Below are 18,573 nucleotides of genomic sequence, written 5' to 3'. Positions count from 1 at the left end.
CCGGTTAAAAAAAAACATTGAAAAACCAAGGGCAGGAATAAACAGTTTCACGTCCATTTCCCAAGGCAAGAGGACAACAGATGGGATCCCTCACGGATCTGGACCAGGCGATCTGTTGTTCAGCGTGTCACCACAAAATTTGACCAGGGAGTGAGCACTGAGGTGACAATGTTTACAGGCAAAACCAACCCAAACAGCCATGCCTGAAACCAGGGAAAGATCTCCCAGCACAGTGCAATGAGGAGATAAAACTGCAGACGTGACTTCACCTCAATAAGAAACACATCTTGGAAAAATTATGCTAATCATATGTATACAGTCACAGGCTCTAAATCAGCTATTACCTCTCAGGAAGGAAGGAATTTGAGGGTGATTGTTGATAGTTGTTCGAGAAAATCAGCTTAATGTTCAGCAGCAGTCAAATCAAACGTGGGCAGCTGTTAGGAAAGAAATAGAAACCAAAATAGTAAACATCATTGTGCTGGCATATAAAATGCCAAATTTTGATGACTGATGCCCATCTGGCCACCCCATCTCCGAAGGCGTATGTAAAACCACTAAGGTTACAGAGAAGGGTTATCATGGTTAATCAGAGGGAGAAGTCAGCTTCTGCATAAGGGAAGACCAAAAGTCTGTGAAGGACGTGACTGGTGGGGCAGGGAGGGAGAACGTGATAGAGCTCCTGAGTCACAAATACTGCAGGGACGGGGAAGGAATAATTAGGCAGTAAATCCCTAAGACAAAAGCTGGGGACACTGAAGAAATTCCCAGGCAAACAACAGCAAGCAGGTTTTTCTCGTGACACACGGGCCCCTGGTGAAGCCACGGGGGCAGGATGTGGCAGAGACCAAGCGAATTAAAAGGGCTCAAAAAGGGACTAAAGAAATTAATGGATTAGCGGTGCATTAGTGCTATTAAACACGACAGGCGGATGCTCTCCAGATTAAAAGTGGACTATTAACCACAGAAAAGCTTTCTACCCTATGTGAAATGATCTCAACGCCGGGTTTCAAAGGCCGCTCCCGCGACACACGCACTCATCATCAGTGCCACCACCTTGCTCACAGCCTTAGCGGAGATGCCGCAGGGCGTGAAGTCCAAATCCAGCCAGGGACCTGCTCGTTTGGGGGTCAGGTGCACCAGCCTCCCGACGAGCTTTATGCACCAGCATCCATCACGTTACATTGCGTGGGTACACAGAGGAATTAGCTGCCCAGGACTGGGTAAGCAACTGGGATATTTAAGCAGTGGATCGTGCACACGTACTGCTTTCACCAGATTGCTGAACACTCTATGTAATGCCACACCTATACCCAGTCTCTAAATCTGGACTATACTTGGGCACTTAGTACTTATTCCCCAGTTCAAGAAAGATGAGGAGCTACTGGAGAGAGTCCAGTGGAGGGCTACGAGGATGAGGAGGGGACTGGAGCATCTCTCCTACAAGGAGAGGCTGAGGGAGCTGGGCTTGTTCAGCCTGGAGAAGAGAAGGCTGAGAGGGGACCTTTGAAATGCCTCTAAATATCTGCAGGGTGGGGGTCAGGAGGACGGGGCCAGACTCTTTCCAGTGGTGCCCAGCGACAGGACAAGGGGCAACGGGCACAAACTGAAGCCTGGGAAGTTCCAGCTGAACCCGAGGAAGAACTTCTTCCCTCTGAGGGTGACGGAGCCCTGGCCCAGGCTGCCCAGAGGGGCTGTGGAGTCTCCTTCTCTGGAGATATTCCAGCCCCGCCTGGCCGCGGTGCTGTGCCCCCTGCTCTGGGTGACCCTGCTTGGGCAGGGGGTTGGACTGGGTGACCCACAGAGGTCCTTTCCAACCCCTACCGTGCTGTGATTATTCTCCTCCAGATTTAGCCCACTTTATCTTACTTCCAGCTAAGATTTCATCTGACATCAACCCCAAACTCTGATGATAAAGGTAGAATTAACGCAACGAGAATCAGTACAGCTGGGAAGGAGAGAGGTCGAATGTTGTCTTAAGGTGAGAGTTTTCCAGTCGTGGAATAATTTTGCAGGATTTAGGATGGCTGAATGGTGCAATTTTTTATTCACTCTCGTGCATTTATGACATTTTTCTTAAGGGGTTGTAAGCGACTTTTTTGAATGCAAAGGGGTGAAGAAACAGCCTCTGGAAGCAGGAGGCCATGGCCACACCATGTGCCTGGGCCGGGTGTCCAGCCTAGGCAGGACCGGACTCACTCGTGACGCAGAGGAGCGCCCGCCGCTCACCGCCTCGCTGCTCCTCGCGCTGGAAAGAACAAAGTAGAAACACACGATCATCTTCCCTAAACTTCAACCGAACTTTCCCCTCTTTTCAATTAAACCAAGCCAACTGCGGTCCCCTCACGCCGACCCCAGGTGGAGCCGCCGCCTTCGCTCCCCCTTTTCCCGGGCTTTGCCCCTCTGAGGGGCAGCTCGCGCGCCGACTGGGCTGAGGCAAGGCCGGGGCTGAGGGCAGAGCTCCCCGCTCCCTCCCTCCGAGGGAGCTCGCACGCCTCCGAGGGCGAGGGGAAGGCGGGAGCGCGGCCCCCGCAGCCGCCGGCCCCGGAAGCCGTGAGGCGCTGCCCGCCCGCCTCAGCCGCTCCCCGCTGGCGCCGCGCTAGGCCGCAGCGCCGCTAGGCGCGAGACCTCCCCCGCGGCCCGGCCGCTATTGGCCGCCGCTCGGGCGCCGCCTCCCATCATTGGATCCTTCCGGCTCGCCTGCCGCCCGCCGATTGGCAGCGCTCCCGCCGGCACCTCCCCCTCCCTCCCCTCCTCCGCCGCCTTCCCCCGGCTCGCGGACGGGGGCGCGAACGTGCCGGGCGGGCTGTTCCCTGGCTGGGGGGCGCGCGCGGCTGCCACGTGGGGAACTGCACGTAGCCAGGGCGGGGAGGGCACGCGCCGTTCCCGGCAGCGCCGAGGGGCGGGAGACGCGTCAGGGCGGGCGTGGGGCGGGAGGCCGCGGGGGAGAGGGTCGTGAGGGGATGAGGGGCGGCCATGGGTATGAGGGGAGATCGTGAGGGGAGATGAGGAGCGGCCATAAGAGAAGATGAGGGACAGCCATGGGGTGTGAGGGGAGATCATGAGGGGCGGCCCTGAGGGGGGATTGTGAGGGGATAAGGGGCAGCCATGGGTGTGAGGGGAGATGATGAGTGGTGGCCATAAAAGGGGATGAGGGGCAGCCGTGGCGTGTGAGGGGAGATCGTGAGGGGAGATGAGGGGCAGCCGTGGGGTGAGAGGGTAAGTTATGAGGGGAGATGAGGGGCAGCCCTTAGGGGGGATTGTGAGGTGATTAGAGGCAGCCATGGGGTGTGAGGGGAAATGAGGGGTGGCCAAAAGAGGAGATGAGGGCCAGCCATGGGGTGTGAGGAGAGGTCATGAGGGGAGATGAGGGGCAGCCCTGAGGGGGGATTGTGAGGGGATGAGGAGCAGCCATGGGGTGAGAAGGGAGGTCGTGAGGGGAGATGAGGGGTGGTCACAGGGTGAGAGGCGAGGTCGTGAGGGGAGATCATGAGCCTTGGCCACGGGGACATGAAGAGCAGCCATGAGGGGTGAGGTGCGATGGCCACGGGGTGCAAGGGGCTGCTACCGGGGGAGATGAAGGGTGGCCATGAGGGGTGAGGTGCGATTGGGGGGCTGTTTTCAGGCAAAGTGAGGGGTGGCCATGAATGGAGATCATGAGGGGTATGGACATCAGGGTGGCCCTGAGGGTGGCCAGGGAGTATGAGGCCAACGCAGGAGATGAGGGGGTGCCGTGAGGGGTGAGGCGCGATGGCCATGGGGTGCAAGGGGCCACCATGGTGGGAGATGAGGGGTGGCAGCCATGCAGCGTGAAGGGCCACCGTGGCCATGGGGAGACTGAGGGGCAGCCATGGCTGCTTGCGAGGCCAGGGAAACGTGACCGGCATCGCTTCCCTCTGAAGAACAGGGCTGAGGTGTCCCCACCACCACCCACCATCTCCTTCCCCAGGACCGTGGGGGTCCTGCCTGTCGCCAGCCCCATTCCTCTCCCCCCCGGCCGCCACCTCCTGACCCCCAGGCCGTGGCATCGCCAAGGTCTCGGAGTGGGGCTGAGCATCACTGGCCTGACCAATAGCCCCAGGGAGGCCAGCGCCGGTGGGGTGTGCGGTGCCCTCCCGGCTGCTTTGAGAAGCCTGCGCTCGCGTGTTGCAGCAGCACGTCTCTGCGGGGCGAGCCACCTCCTGACGTGTGTGAGGTCGCGGGGTGAGGGATTTCGTAGGCACCTGCCCTCGTCTGCATGTGTAATAACTCACTTTTCGTTTTGACAGGTATTGAGGTGACTTAGAAATCCAAGTCTGAGAGGCTTGGGAGGAGATTATGGAGCATTGCTGGAAGTAGAAGATTTTGGCTCCCGTTTGGGTGCTTTGGAGAAGGTACCTTATTTTTACTGGACCAAAAAATACACTTATATATGTTGTTGAGGAACACTAGAGCCCTCATACAGACAGACAAGGCAAGCTTCATTTTTTATACGACAAGTGGATAACCCCTTCCTTTCCCAACAATTTGGACAACCGTCACAAAAACCCAGCTGCGTTCTGTGTATTGGTGGTAAAAATACACAAATTTTTTTAAGCTGGCAAGTCACTGCTAGCTGACACACATTAAAACAAATCACCGTGCCCGTACTGAGGTCTGCGAGGCGAGCGGCCCTTTGGGCAGAGGGGAGGGATATTGTGGTTTTTATCCTGGGGGGTATGAATCGGTACTGGGGGGGGACCCCGAGCAAAGCCCGACGGCGTTGCGTTGGCACATCTGCTTTGCCATACGGCGCTGTGAAGGGACAAGTGGCAAAAGTGGGCGTTTTTGTCACTGGGAACCCAGAAGCTGAGGCTTGAGGGGGGGGGGAATTCAGTGCCCAAAATGGAAACAAACCCCGAAAGGCTCTACGCTGGCATTAATTTAAGTCTCCCTTATTGCTGCACAGACTGGGTGAGAGTAGCGAAGCTGCTCCGGCAGATGAAGAACCAGAAGGTTTGTGTCCGGCCGGGCCAGGGGGCTGCGGGGGGACCAGGTTCAGCGCGATGTCCCCAGGGCAGGGGGTGCGGGGGGACCCCTGGCCCTGCAGAGGCAAAAAGCCCCGATGGACAAAACTTCAGAATATTAAAAAAAAAAAAAAAAAAAAGCCAATACAGCTTAGTAAGCAACAAGAAATCGCATGAGCGCTGCCAGCTGCCACGCCTGGCGTGTGTCCCCCCCACCGGGTAAAGGCTGGAGCGCGGCGGGGGGGGGGACACGGGGCCTCCTTCCCCCTCCCCACCGGGAGCCGGCCCGCTCGGAGCGGGGAGCCGGCCCGCTCGGAGCGGGGAGCCGGCAGCGATGCGCCCACCCCTCCTTCCCCTTCCCCCGGCCGGCATCCCCGGGGCCGGGCAGCCTCAGCCCGGCGGGAGCGGCGGGCCCGGGGCCGGGCGGCGGGGGCGTGCATTTAAAGGGAGCCGCGGAACCAATGCGCAGGAAGGGGCCGAGCATGTGGGGAGGTTGTTTACACCAGCCCGGCCCCGGGAGCTTTAACCCGGCCGGCGGCGAGGCGCGGAGCAGGGTTCCCCGGACGCTGTGAGTAGCGGAGCGGCGGAGGGCATTGCCCCCCCCGACACCCCACGCCTGGCCTGGCTCCTTCCCTCCCCGCCCGGTATCGCTGGGGGGGGGGGGGGAAGCCAAAAAATATTATTGATAATAATAATAAAAAAAAAAAGCGCGCGCGGGAGCGGTGGTTCCCGCCCGGCCGGGCCGGGCCGCGCCTCCCCGGGCCCCGGCTCCTCCCCGCCCCTCCCGGCGGGGCTCCAGCCCGGGGCCGCCGTGTACGTGTGAGCCGGCCGCGGCGGGGACGGGGATTTCAAAACAAGCTGCGGCGGGGGAGGAGGGCGGGAGCCGCGCCGGAGGTAAGCGCCGAGCCGCGCCGGGCCCGCTCCCCCTGCCCCGCTCCGGGGGGACAGCCGCCTCTGCCCCTTCCCCCCCTCCTCGGGTCGCTGCCCACCCCCCCGGGGCCTGCACCCCCTGCCCGGTGTCTATGCCCCCGCCCGGTGTATGCACAGCCCCCCCCTCCCCCGCTGCGTGCCACGCCCCCGGCCTGCCCGCTGCATGCACACCCCCCCGCCGTTGCAAGTCTCCCCCCCCCCCCCCTCCTTGCCGTCCGTGTCCCGCCCAACCGGGGCCTGTGCCTGGTGCGTGTGTGTCCCCTCCGCGCCTTCCCCGTGCGTGTCCCCCGCCCTCCGCGGCAGGCCCGGGCACACGCCGCCGCCGCCTCCTCCTCCTCCCGTGCCTCCGGCCTTGCCATCTTCCCCACGTGCCTTGCCCGCCCGCACGGCCGCGGGCCCCGCACACACACACACACGCATGTCCGTGCACACATGCGTGCCGTGCGTGCCCCGTCTCTTGCCGCACGCTCGTCCCGGTGCCCGCCCGATGGCTTCGAGTCCCGCTCCACCGGCACCGCTCCCGGCGAGCGGCAAACTCCCGCCCTTTCCTTCCTGGCTGCCCTCGCCGCCGGCCCGCCGGTGCCTGGGGAAGTCGCGCTGCCTGCGCCGGCATTCCTGCCCGCACCGGAAAACGCGTCTGTAGGCAGGCGGGCCTCCGCCGAAGGCGTTTTCCTCCGGGATCACCGGGCAGCGGCGAGCGCTGGCGGTGGGTGAGGGTCGGGGAGCCGGTGCAGTCCTGCCATAACACCCGAGCGGCAAGCGCCGAGGCGGGATGAGGTTGAAACTTTTCGATAAAGCGCCTATGAGGGTTAACCTGTGGGGGTTAGGTTGTGGGTGGGTTTGGTCCCAACTCGGGGTGGATAGGTCCTTGTCGATGCTGCTTTTTTTTTTCTTTCTTTTTTTTTTAATAAAGGCCCAAACTTTGCAAACCGCTCTGTGCGGATAGCTTGTTTCCCGGTCACGTGTGCCGGCAGGCGCGGGGCTGGAGTGCGGTTTGTTAAGGGCTTCGGGACGTTTTGCGATGAGAAGGGGCTTTTTGGAAACCACAGCCTGGGACAAAAGGTGAAAAACTGGGGTTGATTATCAGTTATTGCAGTGTTTAAGGTCTCTTGTAGGGTAGACTTTGTGGTCCGGATTGCTGATTGTGGCGTGGTGGTCTGTGGCTGTGGTTAGGCTGGATTTGAGGGAACCAGCCAGCATTTATTCCTGAAAAAACGGGGTGTCTGTAATGGCACATTCTCTGGGGAGGGAATTAGTGTCAGTGGTTCTGGCTTGCACAGCACCGTGGGCACAGGAGCTGCCCTCCCGGCAAACCCTGGACAAACAGCAGCCGGGGTGAGCACCGGGGCACCCCCTCCCCTTTGCCACGGCCCCCCAACCTTCCCCGCTTGCCAGCCGAGGCGCCTGCTTTCCCAAACCTCCACCCGGGCTTCGCTCCGCTGACAGCAGCGACAACGCCGGTAGGCACAAGGGCTGACGTTTTTCCCCGGCGAGAGCTGGAAAAACGCCGTCAAAAATACACACCCGGCATTGAAGCAAGAAATAATTTGGGATCTGTGCCGGCTCTGACCCCTGCGGCGCGTGATTGCTAACAGCTGGGAGGGCTCGCAGCGGTAGCGTGGCCTCCCGGCTCCGCCTGCACCGCTGACGCCCTCCCAGCTCTCTCGCTCTTCTTGCTTTGTGTTTTGGGGCATGGGGGAAGGAAGGATTTTTTGGCGTTGGCGTGTCACCCTCGGCTATGGGCTGAGTGCTGAAATGGGATCTGGTGTTCAGAGATCCACTGGAAGCAGATGTGGCTCTGAACGCTGGCTTTTCGGGAGGGTTTTCCTTCCACCCCCTGTTGCAAGCGGGCCTTTCTCCTCCTTCCTTCTCCCCCTGCCCGGATCGGAGGGGGAAGGAAAGGGAAGGCGAAACGAAACCCCGAAGGAAATGAGAAGCAGCCTCCCACCTTTGGTGCTGCCCTCCCCGCACCTGGCCACCGGCCAAGCACTGCCTTAAAACTGGTGTGTGCCGACTGTCGAGGAGTCGACGGAGATTCGGCATCGTTTTCTGCGGGGTGGTGGCACCAACGTTGCCGCATCGGCTCCCTGAGCCCTCGGAGGAGCAGTTCCCAAACCCCGGCGCCCGGGATATCCGAGAGCGAGGTTTTAGGGTGCAGCAGGAGGAAACGCGGTTTGGTGGTTAATGCCTGTGGAGGGACTTTGTGACAGCTTCGCTGTGGGGTTGGAGGCAAACCGCTGTGTCATCCCCCCTCAGCCCTTTCGGTCTCCTTTTGGATGGGGAAGTTGCGTATGGGAGATCTGGGAGCAGAGCCGCTTGGCCAGGTCACTTGTGTTCAGCAGAAAACATGTTGCACTGTGGGAAAAAGACATGACAGAGCGGGCTCCGGAGCATCCCCCAGTGATGCCCATACGCTGCAAAATCTGGCGTATTCCTCGGGCAGGGCTAGATGAGAGGGAAGCCGGGGGAGCGGCTCTGCTCAGCCAGCCGCCGCGGCCTCTTTGATCCTGCTCCGGAGGGAAGGTGGCGACAGTGGCGAAGTCCCCGTGCGCTGCGGGACAGGCAGCATTGGCACGAGGTGCTCTCCCTGGCACACCTCTATCCGTTTCGCACCCTGTCCTGCTTTTCCTGCTCTATTCTTTATGGCTCCAAATAGCTGTTAATTTTCTACTTGGGGATGGCGCGATTTCAGGGGGGGAAGAAGCGAGCTGAGTGCATACGGTTATTCATAAAACCGCTTGTAAATCTTGGACGTCCTTTGAAACGGGACATGGTTTGGAGTAACCCTTCCCGGGACGGTCAGAGGTCGAGAGGATCGGCGAGCTCCCGTTACGTTCCTTGGGAAAGTTTTTCTCATTTGGGATAACGTGCTAGACAGCGTTGTGTAAATCAGATGTCAGAAAAAAGTATATTTGATTTGCCATTAAAATGCCACCGCTTCATGACAGGGAACCGAGCATCTCTTGCAGCGACCCTGTATGAGGAGGGCAGGGTCTGGGCACAAGCGCCCGCCGGCTCAGGGTTAATCCTCCCTCTTGCGTAAGTGTCAGCTCCTCAGGCTTGGACTCTCAGTGGCCCAGGTTGTGCTCCAACCCAGACACCCGACAAACACCCGCAGCCCCTGGCCGGCCGGGTGACACTCGCTGGCAAGCCCAGGCAGGGTGGCAAAGGTGACAGCTTTGTTGGCAGTGTGAAAGCACGTGGCTTTTTCGGTGTACCCTGAGACACGGGGCTGCACCAAGCCTCTTGCCTCCTCTCCCTCCTCCTGAACCCCGGGCACCGTCACCCTTCGGCCTTGCCGCAGTTTGCACCCTCACTTCCCACGCTCCTCGGAGGGGGTGCTGCAGCAGAGGAGACTTTGGGAGGAGGACGGCGAGTGTTGCTGGAGCTGTCGGATTTATCAGGGCTGGGTGCGTTGTCTGTCCCCATGCCTGGGTGTCCCTTGCTTTGAAGTATGTCCCTTGCTTTTAAGTAAACACTTTTTTCTTTTAAAACAGCAGTAAAATCTACAAACACAAACATATGAGCCAGGCGAGGCTGCCTTTGGGATAGACTTGCTAGCAGAGCCACACCAACATGAGGAAAACCTATGTCAGAAGAAAAAGAAGCAATTTTGGGGGCAAAAATACGTTAAAGATAGTTACAGATAAACAGTTTAGGACAAAAATGCTTCAAATTCCTCATTTTCTAATAAAGCAGGGCAGGAGGATGCTCCTGTTTTGTTGCCAGACCAACCCTGCGAGTGCTGGGCATGAGCTGCAAGGTTGGAGAAACCTCGTCCCAAAACCAGAATAGCTCCTGAAAAGGGGAGCAATGGGGTGCAGGCTGAGAAGGGGTGCTGGCTTTTGCTGCTGGAGAGCTTTCCTCCCCTGCCGGGGCGCGGGCAGGGGAGCTGCAGGACTGTGCTGGGCATGGGGCCCAAGTCTAGAGGTCAAGGTTGAGGCGCGCAGATGGCGGGTTTCAGCATGTCAGGCAGGAATAGCCGCGGTGGCCTCAGGATTGCGCGCCAGTGGCAGCTCGAGAGGGGCACGTGGGCTCCAAAGGCTGTCCCGACTGCGTCCACGGGGTTTCCTTTGGGTTGGCTCATCCCTTCTTTTTCCAGAGAGATTTAGAAATGACCATGAAGACAAGAGCTGCAGGGTGGGGGGAGCGCAGGCACACCTCTGTCGCTACATCCCCAAGGGGTCTTGGCATATGGGGGAGCTGGAGCAGCAGAGAGCTGCTTTCTCAGCTCCCAGGGTGGCAGCTGGGGGAAGACACCAGTTGAACGTTGCTGTCCTGCACCGAAGGTAACGTCCCCCTGTCTTTCTCTTCCGCAGCGTGTCCGAGATGGCGAGCGTGCTGTCGAGGCGCCTGGGGAAGCGCTCCCTGCTAGGCACCCGCGTCTCTGCCCCTGGCGCCTTGGCCGACGGGATGCTGGTGGCCACCCAGATCCCCAGCTTGCAGACCGACCTCAGCCGGGCGTCCACCCACGCGGCACCGCAAGAGGACGGATCCTGCGCACCATCGGTGGAGGAGAGCAGCCAGGCACTCAGATTCCCCAGCCCCGGCTGCCAGCAGCTCTGTGCCGGGCAGCAAGTACGTAAGGAGGCTCTTGGTGTCCTTAGCTGGTGGGATGCGCTCTGGTGGGGGACAGAACTCTTGGGGCTCTCCTAATGTAAGGTGCAGTGGGGAGCTGTAATTACCGAGGGTCACTGATGGGTGTTGGCATTAGTGCACTTGGCCCTGGCCGTGCCTGATGGATTTGGACCACAGCAGCTCAAGCAGAGATCCACCTCCTCCCGGAGACGTCTCTGGTCCTAGCCAAAAGCGAGTCTCCAGAGAAGAGGGTAAGAAGACCTGACGCTTCCCTCCAGTGTTCTCCAATGGTTTGAGGCTAAGGGAGATGGTTTCTGTACATGTAGTGACTCCTGGTGGACTTGTCTTCCATGAACTTGTCCTGTCTCCGCATAACCCACGTTAACATCTGAAGGCAAGTGGCAAGGAGCCCCGCAGCCTAGTCACGGTGGCCGTGAGCCTCGTGGCTCAGGCTTCAGAGCTCAGCCTGCAGCAGCTTTTTGCTGCGGGGTTGAGGGTTGGTGGTGTGGACATAGGTGGTGAAGAATCTCTTAGGGAAAAATGAGGTGCGATGGTTCATCCAGAAAGGACATCTAGACCTGCCGGACCCTGCTGTTTCTTGTGCCCCGGGCTCCTGATGCTTAGGAGGGCCGTGCCTTGGCTGGGATGCTGCCTGGGGCAGGGCACAGCGCTCGTTCTCAGTCCCTGCGAAATGGTTCCTGTTAATGCCTGGCCAAGGAACACTGTCCGAGGGGAGCCGTGAGCTGCTGACGTAGAGCCCGTTTCTTGGCTGCTACCTGCAGAACTGTAAACCCTTTTCTGGGCAGAGCTTGTGAAATGGAGTGTAAATAAGGCCCCTGTTCAGTTTTCTGGCTCCTCCTGCCCCATGTTTGTTAACCACAGGACAGCGAGAGTTGTTTTCTCCTACATGCTCTGCTGTGGAGGATTTTGCTTGCTTTGCTGCTGGGAACAGCATAACAATAGCGACTGCTGGGACCTGTGCCGGCGGCTGTGCAAAGCTGAAGGAGATGTCAGCTCCTTGTGCCATGCGCGGTTCAGGGGACGGCCGGTGTGTTTGATGGAGAGGCCTTGCTCCGTGTTTTCAGAGAGCAGGGTCAGGGTCTCCTGTGTCCTGATCCTTGCGCAGATCCCATTAACCCTGGTATTCCCGTGGGTGGCTTTTTTCACTGCGGTGTTTCTGCCCAAGGTCCCACCTGAGAGGGTCTCGCAGGTTCCTCCCCGGTCAGGGTGTGGGTGCACGTGCCCATCCCATATCGGCTTCTTGGTATGACACCCGTGGCCCTTCCATAAAGAGATGTTCCTGTTCCTATAAATAGCCAGAGACACACGTAGAGTCTTTTGACACAGATACATTTCCATTAACAGAAATAGGCTCATGGTGGTAGTGGTGGAAAGCTGCCCATCAGAAGGAGTTGGGACGCAGTGAAGGAGGAGGTGAGGTCTGCACATCTCCTTCCCCTGTCTGAAGGAGCTGGGACTGCAGGAGCCAAGGTGCGAGCTCAGGATCACTTCGGCCAGGAAACATCTGTTCCCCTGGCCCCCTCCGGATTTTAATCTTTTTATCTATGTATTTTGCCAGGGTGTGTAATAATTATGGCAGTCCTTGCAGCAGGGTGGCGTGAGAACAAAGCCAAAACAGACAAATTCGTTGGAGAAAAGTCCGCCCAAAGTCATGACACTCAGGGAGGTGGCCGATACCGGCTGAGGAAGTCCCTCAATTTGGGATTGCCAGAGTCAAGCTTGTGCCTGGGAAGAGCACGTCCCTTGGTGGTGGGGTGGGATGAACCCTGGCCACCCCTTGAGTTTGCTGTGACAGCAGTTTGAAGTCCAAGCCCTTCAGGACAGGCTCTGCCTTTGTCCTCAAGCCCTTCTGTGCCCCCCTCCGCTGCGGGAGGAGGAGAGGGGATCCTGCGGCAAGCAAAGGCTTGTGTGTGCTGCAGCAGGACATCCCCGGGAGCGGCGGGTGGCACTGACAAACCGCCCCTTGTGCCGTTTCCAGGTCCTCGTCACCTACAGCGGGCAGGAGCACGCCAGCCTTGTGGAGCAGCACAACCTGCTGAGTGACAAGGCGAAGGTGCTGCTGCCAGAGCAGGGCTTTCAGGCCTGCTGGAGGGTGCAGGATGTGCAGCCGGCCACGCTCCAGCCCCCCGCCCTACCCGCAGCTGGTGGTCCTGGCCCTGCTGAGGCGCTGCAGAGATCCGTGTCCAGCAATATCGATGTACCCAAGAGGTGTGTGCCTTTGGGTGGTGGTGTCTCGCTCGGGCGGGAGAGGGGCTCTTGGCGGCTCTGGCAACACTCGCGCTTGGTTTTACACCAACAGAGAGAGCGGTGATGCTGGAGATGTGTCTGCCCTCCCAGCGTGGGATTATGCAGAGGGTGGTTTGATTTAGGATTAAGGGGATTTCTAATTTTTTTTCCTGTAAATGGGGAGAAAACATCCAGTGGCTTAAGAATGACTCAAGAGTTTATGGAGGAAGGTGGGGGGGGGAAACCTGTGCTGCTGCTGCAGGTTGTGCTGCCCTTTGGATGCCTGGTGACTCCCCAGCTCATACCCGGGCTCTTTCTCTGCTTTCTTTCCACGCAAGTTTCACATCTCTCCCCTCGCGCTGCAGGAAAGCCGATGCCGCTGTGGAGATGGATGAGATGGTGGCAGCCATGGTGTTGACGAGCCTCTCCTGCAGCCCCGTGGTGCAGAGCCCTCCTGCTGGCGAGAGCAGCATCCCCCGTGAGTGAACATTTGAAGTATTCATATAGATTTGTTAAAAAAAAAAACCCAAAATCTGAAACAAAAGGAGATGTGGAGAAATGTGCTGTGCCGTTTGGATCTCGGTGCCAGGGCTCTCGCTCGCTGCAGAGGTGCTTTGCTGGGTGCTGAACAGGGACCGTGCTGGGCTGGAGGTGGCCGGGCAGCAGCACCAGGGTCGTGGTGGAGCCCGTGGGTGCTGGCACTGACTGGGGCCGAGAAGGCCGGGACGCCCCTGGCAGCACCGTGGGGGTAACCCTGCTCTCCGTAGCAGTCCCGGGGGGCCGGGGAGCCCCGCACAGGAGTCCCGGGATGGGGAGCACCGCCTGGTCGCTTCTCTTTTTTTAGAGGCAGTTTCATTCCCGAGGAGTCAAATGCAGCCGGAGGGATAAAAATAGCAGCCTGGAGCCGTGGGAAATGTGCGTGCCCTGGTCGGTGCTGGCTGCTCGCCGTGTGCCGGCTGTGCCCACGGGATTGCACTTGTGCCAAGGAAGATGGGGAGGGGGAAAGAGGGAAAAATGACCGATAATTGGGAGCTGGCACTGAGCAAAGGTGGAGAGGCTTCACCTTGCCAAGTTTTAAGAGAAATAAATAAATAAATAGAGGCTGTTGCGGGTTGTCCAGCCTCAGGGCTGGTCTCTGCCCGGAGGGGTTCGGTTGGCCCCACACTGACGGTGGCAGCGCATGTCCCCTCCCCGCAGCCTCGCGAGCGGCGTGCGATCCCTGGAAGGAGAGCGGTGACGTCTCGGACAGCGGCAGCAGCACCACCAGTGGGCACTGGAGCGGGGGCAGTGACATCTCCACCCCTTCGCCCCCCCACCCCGCGGGCAGCCCCAAGTACTCCAGCGAGGCCCTGAGCTCCCTCCAGGTGGACGACGGCTTCGAGACCGACTCTGACCCCTTTCTCCTTGACGAACCGGCTCCACGCAAGAGAAAGGTACCACTGCCGTGGCGTAGGGGGTGTTCCCGGCACTGGCGGGGTGGCTGGAGCTGAGCTGGTGTCCTGTGGAGGGGACGCTGCCAGCGGACAGGGGTGACACGGGCCATCTCTCCACCAGAACTCGGTGAAGGTGATGTACAAGTGCCTGTGGCCGAGCTGCGGCAAGGTCCTGCGTTCCATCGTCGGCATCAAGCGACACGTCAAGACCCAGCACCTCGGGTAAGGCGAAGGTTTCACCTCCTCAGCCCCTGCCTGACGCCAAAGCTGAGCGCCGTGCTGCTGCGTAGCCCCAATATCAGAGCTACTGGCCTGTGAGCACTGAGCTTGGCAGTTCTCAGCCAGCAGTCTGTGTCACCGAAGCCACTGTTTTGTGCGTCCCCACCTCCAGGGAGCTTTCAGGGAGTCACGGGAGCCCCATTTGGGCTTCGGGGCGGCCCAGCTCGGGCGTGCATTTTGCAGTGGGGGGAGTTCAGTTTGCACGCGAGCCCTGGGCCCCTGGGCAGGGGCAGAAAAGCACCAGCCCAGCTGGGTTTCGCAAGGGCTGGCAGCCTGAAAGCAGCGCCTGCTGCGGTGGCAGCCAGCTCCAGCTTGGCCGTGGGGTCTGGCACGGGCACGCGCCTGCCGTCCCAGCGGCAACCACCCCTTTGGCAGTTTGCTTTGCTTTGGTGTTCTGATCTCCTGGGAATTCCCCCGAAAATACAAAGTGGTGAGGTTGGGGGGGGTCAGCTTTGCTGCCCTCTCCTCCTGTGGCCCCATTGCACTTCTCACCCACCCTCAGTTTTCTCGTGCTTTTGTCCATGTTTTCTGGTGTGTGTTTTTCTCCTCTTCCCTTGCAAAAGCGAATGCTCTGGGAAAGGCGAGGACAGAAAGGGCCGTGATGCCGTGGGCAGCGCTGGACTGCCATCCAGTGCTGGATAAAAGCACTGGGAAAATAATAAAAAAGACTTCAGAGGCTGTTTCCTGCTGGGTGAACCGCAGGGCTTCAGTTGCAGCTGTGCTGAATGAACTTGATTAGACATGAGCAGAGGATTTTCAGTGGTGCCTGGTCAATGTGCCGGCGTTTTTAAAGGATCTGGAAGAGGTATCGATCTTCTCTGGAAGCGCAAAGTGCTGGTGCGGAGGCAGTGGCTGTTGCTGATCACAGCTAATGTGATGCTTTGGAGCCTGGGAGCAGAGCTGCTCTGCCCCGGAGGGCGAGATCACTTTTCCCCGAGGAAGTCGGGGGGCTGCTGACCTTGATGGAAACAGGACCGCCTTTCACTGTGGTCACCCTTTCCTCCCCGGCAGGGACGGTACAGACTCTGACCAGCGGAAGCGGGAGGAGGATTTCTACTACACCGAAGTGCAGGTGAAGGAAGAGCCGGTGCCGGAGGCAGCTGCCGCCACCAGCCCCACGTCCGTGTCCGCCCCCATCATCATCCAGCAAGCCCTGGCAAAGCCGGAGGCGCTGCTGGTGGAGCAGCCGGTGCTGGAGCCCGCCCTGGCTAGCAGTGCCCTGAGCCAGTCTGCCCCCAGCTCCTTCTGGCACATCCAGGCTGATCATGCCTACCAGGTGAGCTGGTGGCACCTCCCGGGGCTGAGTCGCCTCCCGAAGGGCAGGTTGTGGTCTGCTTTGCTCCGCAAGGTCCCGCTGCGGCAAGGACGTTTCATTGCCACCCTCACAGCACGGAGAGGCTTTGGTGCCGGTGGGGCAACGTCCCCTCCCTGGCTGCCCTTCAGCCCCTGAGCAACCGGCTTCGTTAATGCCTGGCTGAGGGGCTCGTGTGCTTCTGCTGTGGCCGTTCACAGGCTGGCGTGGAGCTGCCGGCCTCTGCTACCCTGCAATTACCCCGTACTGGTATGCAACACGCCCTTCTGGAATGCAGCCGCGCCGGATCCTGCGTGTCTCCGCTGCACGTGTGCTGGGGCGCGGGAAACAGAATCACAGAATGGTAGGGGTTGGAAGGGACCTCTGTGGGTCATCCAGTCCAACCCCCTGCCGTAGCAGGGTCACCCAGAGCAGGGGGCACAGGACCTTGTCCAGGCGGGTCTTGAATATCTCCAGAGAAGGAGACTCCACAACCTCCCTAGGCAGCCTGGGCCAGGGCTCCGTCACCCTCAGAGGGAAGAAGTTCTTCCTCGGGTTCAGCTGGAACTTGCCAGGCTTCAGTTTGTGCCCGTTGCCCCTTGTCCTGTTGCTGGGCACCACTGGAAAGAGTCTGGCCCCGTCCTCCTGACCCCCACCCTGCAGATATTTAGAGGCATTTCTAAGGTCCCCTCTCAGCCTTCTCTTCTCCAGGCTGAACAAGCTCAGCTCCCTCAGCCTCTCCTCGCAGGAGAGATGCTCCAGTCCCCTCCTCATCCTCGTAGCCCTGCGCTGGACTCTCTCCAGTAGCTCCTCATCTTTCTTGAACTGGGGAGCCCAGCACTGGACACAGTACTGCAGATGGGGCCTCCCCAGGGCAGTGTAGAGGGGAAGGAGAACCTCCCTCGACCTGCTGGCCACACTCCTCCTAATGCACCCCAGGATCCCATTGGCCTTCTTGGCACGCAGGGCACACTGCTGGCTCATGGTCACCTTGTCATCCACCAGGACACCCAGGTCCCTCTCCGCAGAGCTGCTCTCCAGCAGGTCAGCCCCAAGCCTGTACTGATGCCTGGGGTTGTTCCTCCCCAGGTGCAGGACCCTCCACTTCCCGTTGTTGAACCTCATCAGGTTCCTCTCTGCCCAACTTTCCAGCCTGTCCAGGTCAAACCTGGTTAAACCTGTCCAGGTCAAACCTGGGGACTTGGAGCGGTGGCCCCGGGTGGCACCCTGGGCCAGTGGCCCTTGTCCCAGGGGCTGCCTGAGAGCCGAGCGCTGCTCTGGAGCTGCAAGCTAGTGCAGGGGCAGGGTGTATAGATCCATAAGCTGCGTTGTGTATCCATTCCAACCTCAGGGAACGGACACAACATCATCTAAAAGCAGAGAGCCTGTGTAAATACGTGCAAAATACGAACGTATGAACCAGGATGGTGCACGTGGTCTGGTGTTGCGTCCAAAAGCAGTTGCGGGAGTGAAGAAGCTGCTGTGCCCCGGCTGTAGGGTGACACGGCGCGTGTGCCATGCCCTGCGTTAGCAGGATCCGATGCTGGAGGCGGGGTTGCGCGGGGGTTCCCCCCCCCAGTGCTACCAGTTTGTGGGTACTCCAGGCTGGTCTTTGTAGGGGGGTGAATGCTTGTGGGGCGGCACGTGGAAACAGGGGGACCCCGGGGCTAATGCTGACCCCTCTTTTCTGCCACAGGCATTGCCCTCGATCCAAATTCCAGTGTCCCCCCACATCTTCACCAGCATCAGCTGGGCCACTGCCACCTCGACTCTCCCATCCCTGTCACCGGTGAGTCCAGCATGCGTTTCCCCTTCATCCTTTTGGGGTGTGGGGTTGGGCTGGGAGCTGAGGGGACTTTGTCTCCGCTTGCTCACTCCCCAATTTAAACATCTGAGTTTGTGGGCTGGGGGCAGCCGTGTCTCCCCCTGCCCCATCGCAGTGCTCGGGGTGGGGACACCGTGCCGTCCCCCATCCCCTTTGACACCCGATTCCCCGCAGGTGAGGAGCCGGTCGCTCAGCTTCAGCGAACCCCAGCCACCGACACCAATGCTCAAGTCCCACCTGATCGTCGCCTCGCCGCCCAGGGTGTCCATCGGCACCAGGTGAGGGTCCCACCGGCCACGGGGGAGCAGAGCAGGAGCCTGTCGGCAAACAGCGTGCCCTCCTGCATCTCCGCAGAGACGCAGCATGGCGCTGCTCAGCCGTGGTTACGGAGCCTTTCCCTTAGGTACGTGACCGAAGTTCTGCGACGAGCGGATAAATATTTGTTCTTTTCTCCCTTTTGCAGGAAAGTCCGCGGTGAAGCCAAGAAGTGCCGTAAGGTGTACGGCATCGAGCACCGGGACCAGTGGTGCACGGCCTGCCGGTGGAAAAAAGCCTGCCAGCGCTTCCTGGACTGAGCGCAGCACCGCGGTGCCGCGTCCCTCCCCTGCTCCTGCCCGCGGAGCACCGGAGTCCCTCACTGCTGCAACCAGGGACCTTGGAGGTAGCTCCTGTCACCCCAGAAGACACCTCCAGAGCTGCGTGTAAATTCCTCCTGTATATTGTACATCTGCTGGGTTTGCTCTTTTTTAAAAAAACCTTTTTCCAACTTTTTTTTTTTTTAAAAAAACCTGAAGAATTATCTCCCTTTGTACGGTAAAAGCTGGGACTGGGAGGGAAGGAAGCTGGTTCCTTGGGGTTCGGGGGAGACTGTAGGCGATCTGGGGACCAAAGAGCTTCCCGCATTCCCCAGATCAGCCCTAAAATCTCCCAAACTCTCGCAGCATGGCTGGGGTGAGGCACTGAGGCAGCTTCCCGTGTCTTTTGACTACCTAGAAAGTGCAAATC

At 59.5% G+C, this 18,573-nt stretch overlaps 1 protein-coding gene across 6 annotated transcripts; it reads left to right on the top strand.

Annotated features, from left to right (window-relative positions):
* The first annotated feature begins 4,940 nt into the window (after positions 1–4,940).
* Positions 4,941–18,369, top strand: ZNF395 (zinc finger protein 395). Of its 6 annotated transcripts, none has more exons than XM_075415074.1 (10): positions 4,941–4,974; positions 10,235–10,493; positions 12,493–12,722; positions 13,106–13,218; positions 13,938–14,173; positions 14,295–14,395; positions 15,464–15,728; positions 17,440–17,532; positions 17,743–17,846; positions 18,032–18,369. In XM_075415074.1, the coding sequence occupies exons 2-10, from the start codon at positions 10,245–10,247 to the stop codon at positions 18,141–18,143; spliced, it is 1,503 nt and encodes a 500-aa protein (XP_075271189.1). In that variant the 5' UTR covers positions 4,941–4,974; positions 10,235–10,244; the 3' UTR covers positions 18,144–18,369. The 6 variants fall into 6 exon arrangements, with proteins under 6 accessions (XP_075271189.1, XP_075271186.1, XP_075271188.1 ...); XM_075415071.1 differs by lacking the exon at positions 4,941–4,974 and adding an exon at positions 5,315–5,553; XM_075415073.1 differs by lacking the exon at positions 4,941–4,974 and adding an exon at positions 5,550–5,629.
* The last annotated feature ends 204 nt before the right edge of the window (positions 18,370–18,573 follow it).

Source organism: Opisthocomus hoazin, chromosome 2, assembly GCF_030867145.1.
Source record: "Opisthocomus hoazin isolate bOpiHoa1 chromosome 2, bOpiHoa1.hap1, whole genome shotgun sequence".
Classification (NCBI taxonomy): Eukaryota; Metazoa; Chordata; class Aves; order Opisthocomiformes; family Opisthocomidae; genus Opisthocomus; species Opisthocomus hoazin.
Note: the sequence above shows the minus strand (reverse complement) of the source record. Positions and strands in the feature narration are given on the sequence as shown.